At 42.6% G+C, this 20,763-nt stretch overlaps 1 protein-coding gene across 1 annotated transcript; it reads right to left on the bottom strand.

The window, feature by feature from the left end:
• Positions 1 to 787: 787 nt before the first annotated feature.
• Positions 788 to 2,975, bottom strand: GCNT3 (glucosaminyl (N-acetyl) transferase 3, mucin type). The gene has a single exon (XM_064157101.1). It carries the CDS (start codon positions 2,711 to 2,713, stop codon positions 1,436 to 1,438), a length of 1,278 nt encoding a protein of 425 aa, XP_064013171.1. The 5' UTR covers positions 2,714 to 2,975; the 3' UTR covers positions 788 to 1,435.
• Positions 2,976 to 20,763: the final 17,788 nt, after the last annotated feature.

Consider the following 20,763-nt stretch of genomic DNA (forward strand, 5'->3'; position numbering starts at 1 on the left):
AATCCCTGTTGTAACAAATGTCTGTTTATGTAACTTGGACACCTTCCCCACTGGGAGCAGCAATACTGTTACTTTATTTGCTGTTTTTGAACACACAAATGCCCGATGAGATGTTGGGTACTTGTGTCAGAGAGCTGCTCTGCCAGGAGTTAGGGAGTTTGATTATACTGTTTGCTATGAAATCTTAGCACTTAAAGTCAGCATTTTACACCAAGTTCAATTTCATAATCTCTAACAAAATCACAATGACACATCTTTTCAGGTCACTTACTTAATTTCTCGTCCTCTATTAATAGTTTTAGAGATCTGTATTAATGTCACCTAAACATATCCTGGTTCTATGGAATTGCATCAGATGTTCTTCATATAATGCTAACTATCTACTAGAGACCTTTAATTTATGCAGATGGGAGCATTTACTGACTTAAAAATTAGTTTTAACGATTTATTTTTTTTTTGGTAGTACAAGACAACTGAATCAATCCTTCAGCATTACAGGGGGTGAAGAGACTTTGGATGCGTGGAAAGTGGCTGGATCTGATGTGGCAAGGTGGGGAAAATGCACAAGTGAAATGAAGACAGGCACAAATCTTTACTTTCAGCTTCTGGACACTTAAGGCGTTGGGTGATTGTTTTGTTCATCTAAACGGCTAGATACCCTTCTGGATGTGGAAATGATACTATGGGAAGAGAACATGCCTAAAAAAAGGTTTCTTTTTCCAGATGGGACAAAGAGTGGAGAACATAAAAAAGCATATATAGGCTTGTAGACCACGAACTAGGATGCTGAGGGGTGAGTTGGTTTGATGGCTCTGGAACACACACAGAAAGCCATTTCGTGTAGTCTGTTTGAATTTATTGACCTTTTTGTTGTGGCTGTTGACAGAAAGTGAACTTTAGCAGCCACAGCAGCAGATGTTGAAGTAAGCAGTGCAGCAGGTGCCAGGCGCAGGTGGCCTGCCACCTGCTTTGTGCAAAAGCAAATTAATTACAGTTTCAGCTCTGCTTGTAGCAGGATGTGGACTTATTCCCACAAGACTTCTGGGGTTGCTTGTGAACAGAAGGGGGAGGTGAACTACCCTCACCTCTTTGAGGCAGTCTGTTCGAAAGCCTCCTGGCGTGCCGAGGGGGATACCGCGCCGCACCCTGCTGTCTCTGAGGAGAAACCCCTGGGTGTGGAGGCGGCGGCGGCGGGGCTTGAGCCCTCGAGTCTCTCAGCCGCGGACCTTCGCTCAGCCAGGCCCCGCTGAGGCGCGCCCCCGGCCCACCCTTCCCGCCCGTAGCTGCCTCGCGCGCGTCCTCTCAGGCGCCGGAGCCTTCCCGCGCCGCGGAGCTTCCTCTGCGCCCGTCCCGCCTCACGGCGCGAGTCTCGCCGCCTCAGCGGCCCCGCCGGGCCCATTCGCCTGGGGAACGTGGGGGTCTCCGTGGCGCCCCGTCAGAGACCCTGGCCGTACAAGGCCTTGTGGCGCAGGTGTTCCTCCAGACACTGGATGGCGGCATCGTCCACCTGGGGGTCGACCTTGTTGGCCAAGAGGTGGTGCTGCTGGAGCATCCAGGACACGTCGCCCGCTCCGTAGATGCAGACGGCGCGCTGGTGCTGGCCGGTGCAGGGCGGGTAGGGCGCGCCCTTGCTGATGTCGCCCTCCATGTACTGCCACTTGACAAGGCGAGGTAGGGCATTCATGTCTGAGAGCTGATACTTGTCACTCTGAGGCATGGCGCCTGGCACGCCGGGCATGCGGTTGAGGGTGGCCCAAACGTGCTCATCGGGGCTGTAGGTGTCCTTGGCCCACTCGAGGAACTTCTGTGCTGTGGGGTTCTGGAGAACGTGCTGCACGAAGGCCCGTGTGACCAGGATGTACGCGCTGCCCGTGAACATGGGATGGTTGTGGGGTGGCGGTGCTTTCTTTGTGGCTGTCCGGGAGATGAACTCTGACACTTCATGGTGGTATTGCCAGCGCTCCTGTTTGAGGGCAGAGGGCTTCTCTGACTCCATGCTATTCTGTCCTTGTAGGACGCTTAGGGCACGAATGATCTCGGCGTTGGTCTTGATGGGAAAGTCGGTGCCACATGTGTTGAGGAGGTAGCGCCAGGGCACGGGGCTCTGCAACAAGTCCTGCATGCAGTTGAGGTCGGCCTGCACCCGGGACCAGGAGGCATAGACCACCTTTTCCAGGCGGCTGGCCACAAAGACATTGGGGAAGCAAGCTGCTATTGCCCGTACAGCCTCTTGGAAGGCAGCTGGGGCCTTGCTATCAATGTGGATGCAGTAGATATTTTGCGGAGCATAGAGGGACCGCAGAAGCCGCTCAAACATCTCGATTTTGTTGTGGATGACCATGGAGTAAGCGATTGGGAACTCTGCCTCCTCTTGACTCAGGGGGAATTCGATAAACCGCCGGGTCTCCTTGAAGCTGCTGCAGTCCCTCGTCATGTTCAGGTATTGGTCGGGCGTCAGGGAAGCCCTTTTGTTGGCAGTCTCCAAGTTACTGAGCCGGGCCTGCTGGATAGCTCTCTCGTCCCCGTGCACAACCCCGGAGCAGTTGATCCTTCTGTCGGGGGTGAGCTCCAGAGCCCGGCGGCAGCGGGGGTGGTCGGCGGGGCAGGACCGGCTGACGCTGCGCAGCGCCACAGCGGCGGCCAGCAGCAGGGAGCCGAGCACCACCGCGCCGCGGCGCCGCACCGCCGGGGGGCTCCTGTCGCACAGCCGCATGCCCCTGCCACGTGCGGCCGGCCCGCCGCGCGGGGCGAAGCGCTGCCCGAGCCTCCCGTGCCGCCCTTCGCTGCCCGGCCCCGGAGCCTGCCGCCGCTGGAGCTGTGTGCAGGGCGCTCGAGCCGCACCGAGCGTAACCTGACAGCCTGGGAGCCTCCTTCGTGGGCAGCGGTGAAGTCGTGGCTGGACGACTTCGGCGAAACCACAGGTGAATTATAGTGGAATAAAAGTAAGTCTCCACCCTTCCTGTGGCGTAACAGCCTTGGATTTTATCAGCGCTGGAGGTGGCTGTATATCCCGTGTGTCTGTTTAAGAGAGGACGTTTTATCATACTCCTGTCTAGTGTGTAACACAAGGAAAGTTCCTCTAGAATGCACCCCCGTATTAGCGCCCTTAAAAAAACTCAAACGACCCAAAACAAACCCAACAAAACTTCACTACGTGACTTTGGGGTCTAACCTGTTTTTCCAGTGTTCAGATCATTCCAACATACAGGTCAGGCAAGTGACAGAACAGTGCTGTAATCCAGAAGCCCAGCTGCAGCAAGCCTGGAGCATTTTGAGATTTAGGCAAGGATTACTGCAAAAGATGTTAGATAACTGGGAAAAGTGGAATTGCTGCTTATGCAGTGAGAGCAGAGGGTGAAGATGGGGACCACGGTTTGCAAATAATTTGATACAAAGTGCTTAAAGCAAGAAGCGATAAAACACTGCTGTAGAGCATCGGGACCTCCTGCATGCACATACACATTCCAGCTAAGCATCCCTTAGCAGAAAAAGAGGTACAACTCTGATTGTCTAGAATATGCCTTGTGTCGTGACGAGCAAAACAAGATCCTTTAGGTTTTGCGATCATTCTGAATCACTTTCTGCTTTGATCCAAACATGGTACCTGATAGCAGATTTGGAAGAAAGGGCCAGTTTCAATGATCAGTCAGAATTTCTAAGATGCGTTTTCTGAAATGCAATCAAAGATATACTTTTATTTGTTTTTTTGTTTGTTTGTTTCTTTTCTCTAGATGTATCAAGGAACCAGACTCTCAGAACCTGCAGCTGGGCTAAGGACTGCTGATGTAAGTATAGGTCTGCACAGAATCTAGAACAGCTGCAGCTACCTCTCCAGTTTTAAAACTAAGATTTTTTTTTAAAAATTATTAGCTTTATCCAATTCGGTAAATAATTGGCTTAGATGTTTGTGGTCCACAAAATTCTAAAAGGGATTATGAAAGGTAATAATGTTACACATAGTATTTCCCATATGCACAGCTGACAGTTTGCATGTGCTGACTACCAAAGTGAATGTCCTTGAGAGAAATATGGGGAAAAAGGGCTTAGGGAAAGTATACAAGGTAGTAGATGGCCAGCTGCTTATCAGTGCAAGGAAGACATTAATCCCATTTGTAAGTGTATTTTGCTCCTGAAATTTGTTTCTAAGATATGTTTGGCTTATGCTAGAGAGCTTGTTCACCTGAAAAAGTAGAAAGTGTTTGAGGAAAGGTACATTCTAAGAAACTCTGGGAGTAGAATGGTAACAATAACAATTCTTTTGGTGTGTCTTCTGTTCTAAACAGCTCTTCATCTCCTAGTTATCTCAGCTGGACTGGACTCTTGCAGTATAGTGTGGAGGGGTCTTCTCAACTTCTTTCAATCTTAAGGTGTTCTTTTTTCTAAAGCAATGTCTTTGTACTGGTCTTCTGCTCTGGTTTCAGAATGCAGATATCCTGTTTCGCATAGCCACTGCTTGTAGATCAGCAAAACAGGAGTATATTTTACACGTTGCATAACACCGTAAAGAGTTGTTTCTGCTTTTGAACTTCTCGCTGCTCTGTGTGTGGTGTCTTGTAACAGTGTGGTAGAAGAAGTCCTTAAATTCTTAATCCCACAGGAAATGCCAAAAATGTGATGACTCCACGTAAGAGCTCATAAATGGGCTATAGTTATTTCCAGCTCACTGTGGTTTTGAGTACTTTTCAAAAATCAGTGATGTGTTTTAGAAATGCAATGGTGTTTCTCCTGAAGGTGTTCTCCAGAAAGCTGAAAAGAAACTGTAACTCTTTACTCACATTTTTTAACATCTGTAATTCTTTGTTATCAATTTCCAAGTCTAACTAGAGACTTGGAAAAGTGTTTTTAGTGTTCTCAGCTATACTTTTCAAGCCATCAGTGTATTCTGCCTCTGAACAGTGACCAAAGCTAAAAAAACCAACCTCAATACCCTACATTTCAAAACAGCAAGTTGTTCAGGTGTTTGGCAGTGATGGTCAGCGTGGTATCATAAGACAGACTGGTGTTTATTAATTTCCAGAATTCTTGTCAATATCAAAGAACGAAGAGTTCTTCGTCAGTGTGAAGACTCTCAGTTAAAACAATTCTGGTAAGTCTGGTCTAGGTGCCACATCTCTTTAGTACTTATTTGTACCTGCTTCTGTTTTAATAGGCGACATTAGGTCAGAAGCTCCTCCTTTTTCAGCTTTCTTGTTAAGGGATAAAATGAATAATTACAAGGTGACCTCCTTGCCTAATTGCACAATTTTTAGGTTGTGGTTTAGATTAACGTATTAAGGAGTGGAGAAGAAACATGTATTCTGTTTTCCTCTCCAAGAGGCAAAAAATGACTACATGGTTGTTTGCCGATGGTGCTGCCCTTGGTGATGCATCTAATAGAAATTTAGTTGGTGATGGCAAGGCTAATATTCTCAGTGAGTTCACCTGTATGCAGCTTGTAGAAGGAAGAGAGCTTTTCTTGGGAAAGCAGTGTTAATAAAGAGGGGCAAACAGAGCTCACTTGAAGGAATCAGCCTGAAAGTGGTGCTTACTAAAATATGTAAGGAAAGTATTTTTATATAGATATATGTATATGTATCTACCTTAACATTTGAAGAATTCAACTTCTTTTAGCATTTTAAGAACTACATGAAAGTAGTGAGTTTTGCTAACCTTATGAAATAGATATCTGAGACCAGGCTTGTGTGCACTACCAAAAAAAAAAAATTATGTGCCATTGCTTGGGTGGGCTCAGAATGTTTGGTTTAGCTTCTTTGTCACAAATGGTTTGACAGCATTTTTTTTTCTTTAAGTGAGAATCACTGCAGTCTGCAGATCTGCCTGAGGGGATTCTGAGGGGCTCCACTTCTATAACACCATTTAAAAGTTATTAGGGCATAGTTTTCCTTATCATTGTGCTGCTTCTTTGTTATATATTCTCTCGGTTTTCAGGACAGAGCATTATTTCCTGCTAATTCACTTGGAGACGTAGTGTGTGTTGGGATGTAATTTAAGCTATGTGAGCTGTTTTGTAGGTGTTACTAGCCCACAGGTAACTTCACTGTTCTCCAGGGTGTTTGTGTCAGCAGGAGGAATTTTATATTGTGCTAGTTTGAAGCTAGCTAGAATGTTTTGGTGAGGAGAACTAGATTACAGGCTGTGAAAAGGAAAACAGAATGATGTCTACTTCACTCATAGGCTTGCTGAGAGGTATAAGAACAAGAGTCCAAACATAGATAAGGCACTACTGCTTCTGCTGGGGAGCTTGGAGCTGCATTTTTTTTCTCTCTCTAGCCTCTCTGCCATTTCTCTGAGTAATCCACTTTGCTTACTAATCCCCTGGCCGAACCTCCATTCTTTCCTTGGGACTGGGGTAAGTTGAGAGGGGTGGGAGAAGGTCTAAGAGTGATTGGGAGCCCCTCCTGGGGACTCAGGTTTCTGGGAGGGCTGTTGTGTTCTTGTATTACCTTTTACCTTGTATATTTCTGTATAAAAATGTATATACTGTAAATATCTGCTTGTATATTCTGCTAAGCTGTAAACATAAGCTTAATTCAAATTTCCAGAGCTGGCTGAGTACAGTCTGGGTGATTTTCCAAAGTGTGGGGGGGTAAGTAATGCCCAAACCACTACATTGGGGTAAGGGAGAGGGGTGGGAGAGAAGGTGGAAGGGCAGTTGAGAGCCTTCCTGGGGACTCAGGTTTCTGGGAAGGCTGTTGTGTTTCTGTATTACCTTTAAACTTGTATATTTCTGTTTATAACTGTATATACTGTAAATATCTGCTTGTATATTGTGCTAAGTTGTAAATATAAAGCTTCTTTCAATTTCCAGAGCCGCTGAGTCTAGTCTGGGTGATTTTCTGAGGTGTGTGGGGGGGTGGGGAACACCCAAACTGTCACATATATTCATAGCACAATGACTCTCATTTAACCTTTGTGACTGATAGTTGTTTGTATTTTATGTGTCATCTAGCTAGTGAAGCAAGCCTTAAATATAAGGAAATATATGCTGCATGAGGCTTAAGTGTAATCAGAAAGAAACTCCCTGTCCTTCACAGTCTGTAAATCTCCATAGGCAGCTGCTTCTGTCAGAAAACCTGTCCTGTGTGTTCTCTCTACTGGCTGTAGTTGAGCACACTTGCTCCCCGCCCCTTCCCACCTTCTTCACTCTCCTTGGTGTCTGCAAGATTGTTCTTTGTGCTTTTTCCACTCTATCAACTGCTGAGCAGTGTGTTTAGGTTTTTATCTTTAAACCCTTTTCAAAATATATTTTCACAGGGGCACTACCAGCTTTGCTGAATGGCTCAGCTTTTCCTCCCTGGCACAGGGCAGCTTTCGGTCTCTTGTCACAAAGGTCCCCCTCTACCTTCTATGACACTTTGGGTGTTAACCACAGCCCCCCTCTCCCACCCCTCCCCCTCACACTTGAGAAAAACGCCCAGACAAGACTCACCTGAGCTGGAAAATAAAATGAAGCTTTATATTTACAGCTTAGCACAATATGCAAGCAGATATTTACAATATATACAGGTGAAAAAAAGGTAATACAGAAACACAGCACCTGTCCCAGAAACCAGAGTCCCCAGGAGGGGCTCCCAACCACCCTTCCACCTCCTTTCCACTCCTCTACCTTATCGCAGACTTTGTCTTACGTTCCAGGTGAGTTTGGAGAATCGGCCAGGGGGGTTAGAAAGCAGAAGGATTAGACAGCAGGTTAGGGAGAAAAGTGCAGGCAGACAGAGAGCAGCTCTCTTATAAAGTCATGGAATCAATCAGGGTTGAAAGGGACAACAAGGATCACCTAGTTCCAACCCCCCTGCCATGGGCAGGGACACCCTACCCTACATCAGGTTGGCCAGAGCCCCTTCCAGCCTGACCTTAAACACTTCCAGGGATGGGACCTCGACTGCCTCCCTGGACAACCCATTCCAGGGTCTCACCACTCTCATGGTGAAGAACTTCCTCCTCACGTCCAGCCTGAACCCACCCGTCTCCAGCTTCACTCCATTCCCCCTAGTCCTGTCACTACCTCATATCCTAAAAAGCCTCTCCCCAGCTTTTTTGTAGGCCCCCTTCAGATACTGGAAGGCCACAATAAGGTCACCTGGGAGCCTCCTCTTCTCCAGACTGAATGGCCCCAAGTCTTTCAGTCTGTCCTCATATCAGAGTTGTTCCAGCCCTCTGAGCATCCTCATGGCCCTTATCTGTACTTGTGTTCTTGTTTTTATACATCTCAGTAAGCCTATGAATGAAGTAGACATCACCATTGTTTCCTTTTTGCAGCCTATAATCTAATTCTTCTCACCAAAATATTCCAGCTAGCTTCGAACTAGCACACCTCCCTACAAATTCAGTGCCATGTTAACCTGGTAGGTCAACAATTGTTTCTAAATTGATCTTCTTATAGAGATGAGTAATAAGGTTGTGACTTGAGGAAAAGGTTCTATGGGTATGTAGATGTAGCACTTAGTGACATGGTTTAGTGGTGGACTCAGCAGTGCTGGTTTGGTTAGATTAGACTATCTTAAAGGTCTTTTCCATCCTGTGATTAAAAAAAAAAAGCTTTTGTCTTTCCCCTATCCCTTCTCCCATCCTTGGCTGGCTGATGATTTTTTTAATATAGTTAACATGTCAAAACCATGCAGATAATTATTCAGGTTTACAGATACCAAGAAACCTAAACCCACAGAGAATCACATGGATGCTTCTCTCCAAAGTTATATGGAATAATTACGTGAGAAATACCTACTGACATAAGGCCTGTGAAAATTATTTGCAGGCCTCAACTAAACTTCAGGTTAGCTCTGACCTCTCTGTATAAGATTTGGTTACATAACAAAGTATCACTAAAGAAAATCAGCAATGCTCTCACTGACTGCTACTTAAACAAAATTGTTCTAACTCTCCTCTACACGTATTTTGCTGCTAGGTGCATATTAAAATATAGTATTGTCTTGTGATGAGCATTGCATATTTTAATGTGTGTTCCTATAGTGAGTTTTCTTACTTGTGCCAAACAGAAACAGGTATTTTCCAATAGAACTGTTGTGGGATATTTTGTTTCATTTTTATACAATACCTCCTTTGAACTACACTCACAAGAAATTTTTTCTCTTCCTGGCTCTTCAGACCTTGTGCTGGTATTGTGATACTTGTCTGCAATTTCACAGAATCATCTTTGGCTTTATGGTTTTAAAATTGCTTACAAACGTTTTAGAAACATTCTGATAACCTTCCCATTATGTATCTTCAGAGACAGAAAGAAGTTCAGTGTTCTGGGTTGTTTTTTTTTTTTTTTTTATTGAGTCCTTGGCACAACTTGCTTTCCTGCTGTGGGGAGGGTGGGAGGTGGACAAGGAAGTCTTGAGGTTTCAAAATAAATAAACCTTATGCAAATACATATGTATTACGTGTGTACACTTTGTCTGTAAAACTTTAACATCATGAACATGGTCTTAAGCAAGTTTTGTTGTTAGAAATGGCAACTGTCTAGTTACAGACTTTAGCTTGGTTTTTCTTTTAGTTTAATGGGTGAATTAACATGGCTCAGTTCTCTAACAGGTCTCTTTACAAACTACTAATACTGCTTCTACACTAGCATAATTTTCATTTGTTTTGATGATTACTGAGAGATTAAGACAGTCTTTGAGGAAACTGTTGGTTGTCATTTTTCTTTTTAGAATTCAGCTTCACTGCTGGTTTGTGGCAAATGTTTTGAAAGTCCTGTATGTAATACCTCAGTGTGCTACCACACAGGCACGATTGAGAAGGAATATGAAAAGGCAGAATACAGTAAGTAAAAAATCAAAACACAATCATTTTTCTAGCATACATAATAGTTCCTGGTTTGCAACTGAGAAGTCTTTGATGCTAATCACTGTACAGTTGCAGGCTTGTTGCTCTGGTGTTTCTGGACCTCTGGAAAACTTACTGGAGAGGAAAAGGATATCTGCTTTTATCCAACACAGAATAGCTGGACAGGACAATATGGAGTAACAGTGAGTATGGCTTTGAAGAAAACTGAAGCAGATAGTCATAACTAACATATAATCGTCAGGACTTTAGTTATTACCTGATGTTTTACAGCAAAGCAGAGCTCTGATGATAAGGTATAATGAGTTCCCTAGTCACATTTTGTATAATTCAGCAAAATAAGGGGATAAGGCATTACTCACCTTATGCAGAGTATTGAAGAGGCAGGCACAGAAGTGAGGTGATGCTGATAAAGGTGTTTAAATTTTTTTGCTTAAAACCACTCTTAAAACTGACGCTTATTTCTGGCTGTGGTGTCCGACACTGGAAACTGAACTGTGTCCTGGGGAAGAAAATAACCTGTTTTTTCTTGAAGTATGTAACACAAAGAAAACACAGTGATACTGGGGATAATAAATACATTAGCTCATGCCTCATTGTTTCTAGAAAAGAATTGCTTCATGCAGCATGGGAAATAGAAACAAAACAGCAAACAAAACTCTTTTAGTTAGGCAAGTTCAGAGCCATAGGAATAAAGAACCAAAAAGAATGAAATTAATTTTGTGCATTTCTCACAATGGGGAACCCATGGTAACTGACTTAATGAAGAGATTATTTCCTAACAGGTAAAGGACTTCCTGAAATAGACAGAAGTGTTAAAGAAAAAGTTTTTATCTGAACAATGAATAACCTTAAAAATACATTGGCTTTGTTTCTTGCCTTGTTGGCTGCTCTCTGAATAGTGTTCTGAATGATGATTCTCTTCTGTGGTAGAACTGTATTAATTTACTAATGTTTTGTGCGGTTTGTTTTGGTTATCAATAGTCTGCTGTCATATCTATGCACAGAGTGAAGGCTAACATAGGGATTGTGTCCAAAACTTCTGCATAATGTGGTATGTTTCTTTCATGTCTTCATGGCTGTTTAGAGCTTTGTGTGTCCTGGGCTTAGTGAATCCAGGAGATTTTCTGTCAGTGCCTGCAGGGTTCATGCGGAATGCTTATCTTCACGCTTATGAAACATGATATAGCAAAGTCACACAAGGAAATTAAAAGAGGAAAGGTAATTGCTACTCTAGAAGTGTTGTAGTGGGGTATTCAGTTCCATCTGTGGTTTCTGCAATGTGGTGTTGTGTCTGTTCTGGCTGCTGTTCTGCAAGGAAACATGAGTATTCTCTAGTTGTTTGAGTGCCTGTATCTTCTCTGCCAGACATGCTGCTGCGTAGAATGGTCAAATAGAGCTTTGTAGAAGGGAGAAAACAATCAATTGTAGAGGAGCAGTGTACTACCTTTTACTTATTTCAGGGGATCTATTTGCTTCCTTTTTGTTTTGCCTTTAAAAATCTCCTATATGCTTGATATTTTTGCTTCATTATGCAAAGCTGGAAGAAATATTAGCTGCATGTTTCATGTCAGAGAAGCTTAAGGTTTGTAGTAGTTACTGTTTAATTATTTCCATGTCCATAGCATGTCTCTGTAGCATTTCTCTGTCCAGAAACATTGTTCCACACAGCTGTTCCACTAACTCAAGGGAAAAGGGTAGTGGTAGCATGTTTTCTGTACAGTAGGTCAGCAGCTGAGGTCTAGAACCACTGAGGTATTTGAGCATCTCACTTGAAAATAGCAAGAAATTCCTAAATGCAGTGCACCTGGATTTGTGCAACAGTTTTGTACAAATAATACTTATGAGACAGAGAGTAATTTCATCCTTCTTCTGGCATTTATCACGTGTGTGGGGAGGCCTGCGGATGTGGTCTATCTGGACTTCAGCAAGGCCTTTGACACTGTCCCCCACAGCAAACTGCTGGCTAAGCTGTCAGCCCATGGCTTGGATAGCAACATTCTGTGCTGGGTTAGGAACTGGCTGGAGGGCCGGACCCAGAGAGTGGTGGTGAATGGTGCCACATCCAGCTGGCGGCCAGTCACTAGTGGTGTCCCTCAGGGATCTGTGCTGGGCCCCATCCTCTTTAACATCTTCATAGATGATCTGAATGAGGGCATCAAGTCAGTCATCAGCAAGTTTGCAGATGACACCAAGCTGGGGGCAGATGTGACTGAGTTGGAAGGCAGAAGGGCTCTGCAGCGGGATCTTGACCGCCTGGACAGATGGGCAGAGTCCAAGGGGATGGCATTCAATAGCTCCAAGTGCAGAGTGCTGCACTTTGGCCACAACAACCCCATGCAGAGATACAGGCTGGGGTTGGAGTGACTGGAGAGCAGCCAGACAGAAAGGGATCTGGGGGTGCTGATTGATACCCGCCTGAACATGAGCCAGCAGTGTGCCCAGGTGGCCAAGAGAGCCAGTGGCATCCTGGCCTGCATCAGCAATGGTGTGGTCAGCAAGAGCAGGGAGGTCATTCTGCCCCTGTACTCTGCACTGGTTAGACCACACCTTGAGTACTGTGTTCAGTTCTGGGCCCCAGTTTAGGAAGGACATTGAGATGCTTGAGCGTGTCCAGAGAAGGGCGACAAGGCTGGTGAGAGGCCTTGAGCACAGCCCTACGAGGAGAGGCTGAGGGAGCTGGGATTGTTTAGCCTGGAGAAGAGGAGGCTGAAGGGTGGTTGTGGCCAGGAGGAGGCTGCTCTCTTCTCTCAGGTGGCCAGCGCCAGAACGAGCGCCTTGCCAGCGCCAGGCTGCACCAGGGAAAATTTAGGCTCGAGATGAGGAGAAAGTTCTTCACTGAGAGAGTCATTGGACACTGGAATGGGCTGCCTGGGGAGGTGGTGGAGTCGCTGTCCCTGGGGCTGTTCAAGGCAAGATTGGACGTGGCACTTGGTGCCATGGTCTAGCCTTGAGCTCTGTGGTAAAGGGTTGGACTTGATGATCTGTGAGGTCTCTTCCAACCCTGATGATACTGTGTCCTGCCCCTAGAGGAGGAGCCAAAGATGAAACAGCTTTCAGAGGAGCACTTTGCTTTTAAAAGACTGCAATGTTGGATGGCAGCTGACCAAAGGTTGTGTTTATGAGTGCTCTCAGATGAGCATGACCAAACATACCTTTATGTGAACACATCAGTTCATGGTAGTGCTAGGTAGTGGTATTTCCAGACTCATAAATCAAAGAACAGCATGTGTCTTTTTACTTAGTAAGCTTATTTTTGAAACAAACAAACAAACAAAAAAACCCCCACAGCAACTGGTAACATTTGTTTTCTGCTTATGAGAAAATGGCATTCTTTCTGATTTTGACAATTGATTTAGGTCAGTTGCTAGCCCTGCAGGCATATCAAGCTGAAGGCCTATGGGAAGCACCTTAATTGCAAATTCAAGGTTGGGAGCAGGTCACTGTTTAAAAGACACAGCACTGGCTTGCCTGTCTTCATGCTATTTTCAGTTCTAACCTTTATTGACTTACTTTTTGCTTCTGTGTTTGTCAGCAATTGTATTGAGTCCAAAATATAAAGCAGTGGTAATAAAAGTAAACTGAGGTACATGAACCTAAGAATTCTTTTTCATTTAACACAGATGGAGAGGGGGGAAGGGCAGAGAAGCTGGGTTGTGTTTTGCTTCAAACAAGGATAATTTCAGTAGGATATGCTTAGTCATTAATTAGCTAAAGAACATGCAGTGTCTTAACTCTTCTTTGTTGCAGTAGTCCATAGAGTTGAATGAGAGAGACTTTCAGTGATCAGCCATTTCTGCTGTTGTTTTGGATGACTTCAATATTGTCTAATGCCAGAAATGAACAGTATTTTCAGGTCATTTCACCCACCTATTTAAAACAATGGTGCTGTTGTCATGAGTAGATATTGATTTTATCTTTGAACTGTGTCCTGGCAGATGAAAGTCCTAGAGCCAAAGTCCTGAAGATTTTATGTAATAAAAATATATGTTGCTGTAGGTATTTGATTCTCCAGTTAATAGGCAGCTTGCAGAGGGGTGAGTTGGTACTATAAAGAACATTTTCAATTAAAAATGGATTGGCATGCATTAACTGAGCTGGCTTATAATGCTGTTTTCTTAGTTGGAACTGAGATTAAATTCCACAGGTTATTTTGGGGAAGAGTTGCTGGAATTGTCACTAAGCCCACCCCCCTCAACTCCATGTCCTCTCTCAAGATTCCTGAGATACAGCAAAATCTTTCTGTCCTAAACCTTTTTACATATATATGTAAGCACATGAAAAGATGAGAATATTTGGAAAACATGTTTTGACTAATTGTAGAAAAACTCCTGAGCAATGAAGACTGGGTTCAACCAAGGTGGGGTGTTTGACCTGCTCCTTCCTCTCCCTTTCCCAGCTAGCATAAAAAAAAACAACAGCAGTAAAAAACCCAACCACAGTTTGTAAGGATATATTTTAACAAACAATAGATTACATACTGAAACAATGTGTTCTTTAGAAGTGCAAACGTTCCTTTATTTCAGGAAGGTTATGGTTCATGATCTTCTCAAAACTGCTTGAAAATGATACAGCACAGTGTCCTGCATTTAAAATGGTGAGATCCTAGCACTGATATACAAATACTGACATGCTGTGGAGCAATGCTCTGCCGTGCCACTGCAGAGCAGAATTGCTGTTGGCACGTGGTGTTAGCCATTACTACAAAAGCCAATGGACAGTGGAGGGTATCTGTGGTCAATATTTGGTGTCTTTTAAAATACACTTTTGTACTGTTTCCTGTAGGGGTGCTAGTGTAATTGAAACTGTAACCGACTAGCAACATTGTCATGGTTCTGCTGTTGAGACTCAGCAGGCTTATTCACCTTTAATGGTGTGAATGTTCAGCACGTGGCAGAAAATTAGATCCCTACATGGGTGTTTGTGGTTGTGTCCATTTGAATAAAAAGCTACATGTGACAGACAAAACTGTCTTCACCAAAGAGGAGGAAAAATAGTCTTTCACACCTAGGAAGATAGGAACTACAGTCTTCATATCCAGGTAGTTTTGCCATGACTTTGTTGTCTGCCTGGAGCATGTTGAGAATACAGTTAACTCTAACAGGAGCTAAGCTGACACAGTGTTTATCATCCAGTGATAGCTAGCAAAAGTCAGGAAAACTTGCATTGGTGCCTGCAGAAAAGCACCAAACAAGTGTGGGCAAAGTGCAACAAACCAACTGAGCTTTAGAGAAGGGAATACTCCTTGACTCATAGTGCTCTTCTGATTCTGTAGTCTTGTTCAGCAACCTGTATTATAGTTTCTGTAGGTAATAGAGACTTCATCAGTGTTTGCTTGCAGTATATAAGTACATGTACCTCAGAGAGAGGAAGCAAGTTGTAATTTTTTTTTAATTTGTTGAGACACTTGCATAATCTTTGTGATTGCAGTGCAGCCAGTAATGTGATCTCTCTGAAAAAGATTATTTTAAAGGAATAAGGAATTTGGTCTTGGAAAGATATTATTTTCTAACATGTTATATGTGCCCTCTTCCCCTTCAGCACCATGCTTTGGAGTTACACTTCAGCAATAATATTTTATGACTTGATTTGATAAGAGATTTCACATGCAAGTAGGACTAGAGAAGTTTGCCATTCACTAATCTTTATTTCTTTGCTTGAGGAGCAACGCCAACTGGCTTAATCAAGCCAAGTCGCTTCTCAGATGGGAATTTTAAGTGACAAATGCTTATTCTTTGAGAAAACTTTAGTCATAAATAAAAGAATGAATCACAGGCAAGTCCTGAACTAGCTTGTATGTATATGCCCTTACATAGAATTTATGTATGGGATGGGTGCAGGTGAAGAAGCTGTGGATAAAGAACAGTGTGACTATGCAAAGTGGTGGGGAAAAAAAATGTTCTGTGTTTGGTCTAGCAAGCCCAGTCTATATTCCAGAATCTGCCTCTAGTACTTTTCTACTGTCCAGTCATGTTTCTAACTAAACTGAAGTTAATTTACAGCTGAGGCAACTGGCTGCATTCCCTCAAGTAGCCCTATTCTTCAATCGTAGGTGAACAGTTCAACTGTAGTTGAAATTCTTCTATTGTTTCCAGCAGATGATTCAAATAATGAGTGTGAGATGTTCTGCCAGTTGCTAATCCTGAACTTCAATTAAATAATTGTTCTATTGTATACATATATTTAAAAAAGATAATATGCCTCTTCCGAGCCATGTCAGATCTGAGACAGTAGTAGTCCACTCTTTTGTGATGAAAAGCTGTATGTCTTAATAGTTTATATAAAGTATTCCCCATGGTCCTTTGTAGCCTGTAAGGGCTTACCTTTATGTTGAGTGGCATAAATAGAAAAGTATTAGGAAGGAGAACTTTAATTCATACTCAACAAATCTGGTTCTGTCTCTCAATGAATAGTTGAGCTAGACACTCTCTCTAACACTGAATTTATGTATTACACACTGCCTGTTGACTTTTTTGTGTTCTCAGAGTATATCCTTGAATGTTCTCCCTTAGCTAGGTATGACTTAGGCTTGTGTATACACAAACTCCTATCTATTCCAATGTCTGTTCATGGTGACACAGGACTTTAGCTTCTTTTTAGTGTGAGGTAATTTCTGATTTTATGAGTTAGCTTTACTGGAAGCAAAAGGAAAAGGAAGTTATTTTCTTCAGGTAAAAAAAAAAAAATCCCTGACTGAAATAATCATCCAGACCAGTACTTCGTGTCAAAACTCTTCTTAAACATTACAGGCCCTGGGTGGATTTATTTGCTTTGTGCAGTGTTATTTTTTTAATTGCATAACAAAGTAATCTGACTAACTTTATCTTCTTAAGTTAAAAACTATTGTTGGCTGTATACATGTGGTTCAAGCAAAGTCAGGTATTTTCTCTTGCAAATTTTCAACTATATCTATAAAATTAGTAGACAAAACGAATTAGGTTTTGTCACCTTCCAGAATCATAAATTGCTACAGAACAAGTTCTGTGTTTTTTGAAATGCATGAATACAGTGTTCTTGGTTGAGTGCCTATTCAGTCATGTGAGACTAACTTAGTGTGTCTTGGTTTTTTTTTCCCTAAAGAATGCCATTTTAGCATAGCACTTCAACCAGATAAGCCTACTCACCTGTTGGTTAAAGGAAGGGTAGATCTGCTTGTTCAGTCCTCTCTTGTCTATGCTAGCAGTGGAAAGGATGACTGTAGTGATAGCAGGCACGCTATCAAAGGAGTTAAGATTTCAGCTTGCTGAAGAAGCCAGTCAGCAGCTGTAAACTGTATTTCTCATATATTCACTTAACTGTATCAGGTTATTTCAAGCTGCAACTGAGTAGCTTTAGACCAGGTATTAGGAAAAAAAATATTCACAGTAAGCGTGGTCAGGCATTGGAATGGGCCTCCTATGGAGGTGGTTGAGTTACCAACCCTGGATGTGTTTAAAAGTTGTTCAGATTTGGTGCTTGGGGATATGGTTTAGGGTGAACATTTCACAGTAGGAATATCAGTTGGACTTTGTGATCCCGAGGGTCTTTTCCAATCTGAATGACTCTGATTTCACTAAACTAGAAGTTGAAGTCAAGTAGCCCCTTTTGGAGTGAAGGGACAGGGATGGTAAACTGTTCTCTGTGTTCCACATGTTTTCTCTCACAGGCCTTTAACTGAGCTCCAGAAGGGAATACACTAGAAATGTTTTCATATGAGCTCATCAGTTCATGCCTATCTCTCTTTTAAAGTTATTAGGATAACTAAAATGAAGTTATTTTTCTGCACAGATTACATTTCAGGGTTTTTTTCCATCTTACACTTTGTAGTGCTTTTTATTAGGAAATAGAAAACTTTTGGATTAAAAAGAAGAAAGATGTGCATAAGAGTTAAGGGAAGCCTTTTAGTTGCTTCTTCTAATGTCTACGTAACAGTTACAAGCCCACATTTATTAGCACTAAAACACAAGTGTGCACATATATAATCTGGGCTAGAGTATTTTCAACAATCTAAAAGTTGTATATAGATTGTTGAAAATGTCTTCTTCTAGTCTAAATCTATGTTCTTTTAGTTTACAACCATCACCTCTTGTCCTGTTGCAACAAGCCCTGCTAAATAAAGATTGTACCCATATGTCCTACAGACCTCTTTAAGTACTGGAAGGCCACATTAAGATCATCCTGGCACTGTCCCTTCTCCAGGCTGAGCAATCTCAACATGCTTGGCTTTTCCTTCTAGGAGATCATTTTTGTGGCCCTCCTCTGGACCCACTCCAACAGGTTCATGTCTTGTGCAGAGGTTATCTTCCTCTTTTAGACTGATATTTTGGCAGATTTGCAAATGTAGGATACCTGCTGAAAAGCATCTTCCCTGACTAGGACCTTTGAACTTAATCAGAACAGGAGATATACAGTACAGACTTACCAAATTCTCTGTGCACTTCATAGCCTCTTCCAGATTCTTTTCAGTCTCATGTAAAGCAACATTGCACCTGTCATATCTGTGGTTTACCTGTTTGCTTTTGTGACAGCTGCTTATTAGCATGTTTATCAAGAATGGCTTACCTAAAGTGAAGCAGACAACTATTTTTCCTGCTATCCTGTGTGTGCTGTGAGAATGGTGGGGTCCAGCAAAAGCACAACTGCCACAGTCTATGACCTCCATTTGTTCCAATGTACTGTATGTATTTTCTTGTGGGTTGACCTGGGGTGCTTGTCATGAAATGCTTTCTGATACAGTTTCTCTTAGGTTGCAGAAATGAGTCATATCTTGATCTATGCCACTGTCCAAAATGGCCGTGTCATCCTGCCTCTGGTGGGGCAATAGAGCTAAAATTCTGTCAGTTGGAGGCTGATTTTTAACAGCCTGCGTTCAAAATAGTACTGCCATCAGTTATATTCACAGGATAACAAAAGCAACTCCCCCACAGCAGATGTAGGGGTTAGCTAAATAAGGCTGGGATTCAGAGTGGTCTGGAGTCCTCTGTTCCTGGTTTTCTCTTCAGCTGGTCCCCTGCCTCAAGTAGTGGCTCTGTCTGCAGTAAGAATATATTACCAAGTGTGCAGCAGCATTAGAACACAGAGAATGGAGGCCAGATTCTCAACCAAGTGGCAAAAACTTTGTTAGGAAAGGAAAAAGGAAGAAATAAAACAGGATTCTCACCCAGTTTAGATATCAAGAATAGCTACCACCTTACAAAGGTCAGATCTTGCTGAAATGCCTTCATCTTAGAGGAATTGAAGTCTGCTAAATTAGGGAGTGTCCTAACAGTGCTTTGGGTTGATGATATCTAAGGTGAAACTGCATTAACCACGATGGGTACTCGAATTTGTCTGAACTTTTGTTGAGTCTTGGCAAAATCTCTTAACAAACCCTACAATGTAGACATAATCTTGCCAGCAGAGAAGTACGTGACTAGATCAGCTCTCTTTGTAGCACTTAAAGACGTGACAATAGTTTCAAGATAAACAAACCGCCTGTGAGTACAGAGGGTGGACATCAGCTGTTCTGATCTAGTGATAGAGGCAATTCTTAGTATTACAGTAATGTCACAGATCATTTGCTATGCTAGTACAGGCTTTGCAGTGTATATTTGCCCTTGATATTTATTGTTTTCTATTTTTCCCTTAAGACAAAAAAGATACTTTTCTACTTGCTATGGGAGTAGTACCAACTAAAAGAGGCTACAATGAATGAATTATTTTTCATTTTCTGCCATGAATAATCAAGATACTGGATTATTGTTAGGCTTTAAGTCTATTGCTTTGCACCTATATTCATGCCTGTTGTTCATATTGCTGTTGTGCTGCACACTTCTATTTACTGTAGCACAAGGGGGGAAAAGGCACATATGCTATTGTTTTGGGGAGTTTAATTCCTGATAAATTCTGTGGTACCTTTTTGTGGTCACCAGTTCCATTTCCCTTGGACAATTTGGCAAACAGTTACAGATTTGATGACTGATTTTGGTTTTTAAAAGCAGCTTAAATGTGTTCAGGGCAGTGGAGGGCTGGACGGCTAAATGTATCATATATATCCAAGAAATATTCTTTCCTGCAGTGAGAACCACAAGCTTGTATCTCTTCCACCCCATGTAAGCAGTCTGATGCTTCCACCAAAGTTTTATCTTAGCTTAGGGAGGTCTTGTTATCTCATGGGGCAGTTTTATCCCATGATTCATCCAGAGTGGGAAGAGTTTTTCTTGGTGTTCAGATCTTAGTTGTTAATGTATTACACAGAGAGAACTTTCATTTTCAAGCCAGTTTTCTAGCCCGATGTTCTTCCTTCCAGTTGTGTGTGCTGTAGGGGATTTCATAGAGTTCCTGTAGCATTTCCTGGACTGTTTCATAGATACATGTGTTACTCAGCATTTTTTTACCCCTAACGTTCATGTGGACGGTAGCTATGGCTGGGTGGAGGTTTCTTCCCTGTGAAATGAAGGTGTGTGCTTTGTGCGTTATCTCACATACTTGATTAATTAAATAACCTGCTTGACGTCTATGAGCAGATAGAAAATTTGCCTTGTCCACATGACTTATTTCTAATGTCACCTACCCAACACTTTTCCTTACTCGCTTAAATGCACATTAGTCATAATTTCATTTATAATCTATTTACTGAGGATCGTTTAAAAATGTGTTTCAGAACAACATACACTTCAGGCTTCTAGTTCTGCTGGTTGTCAACTGAGAAAGCTCAGTACTTCTTATGCTGTGTGAGTAGAACTGGAGGAGACTTTTAAAAATTTATTACTTTAATTTAATTTGTAATAAATGGTTCCTGGCACTCTTGATAAATGTTTAAACAGAATTACTAAAATAAAACTCCAGCCATACTTGACCATCAAGATAGGCATAACTAACCATTTTATCTGCATAGTAATGCATTTCACCCGTTGGGCTTTCTTCACATTCCAGATCTTCATGAGATTAACTAGTCAGCCTTAAAAGAAGTAGTAAGGTCTTAATAAAACCGTTTCCTGGTGTGCTAGTTTGAAG

Source organism: Pogoniulus pusillus, chromosome 17 (genome assembly GCF_015220805.1).
Source record: "Pogoniulus pusillus isolate bPogPus1 chromosome 17, bPogPus1.pri, whole genome shotgun sequence".
NCBI lineage: Eukaryota > Metazoa > Chordata > Aves > Piciformes > Lybiidae > Pogoniulus > Pogoniulus pusillus.

Bases quoted from the DNA above. Each gene is read 5' to 3' on its own strand.
- GCNT3 (XM_064157101.1), bottom strand. From the start codon at position 2,713: ATGCGGCTGTGCGACAGGAGCCCCCCGGCGGTGCGGCGCCGCGGCGCG.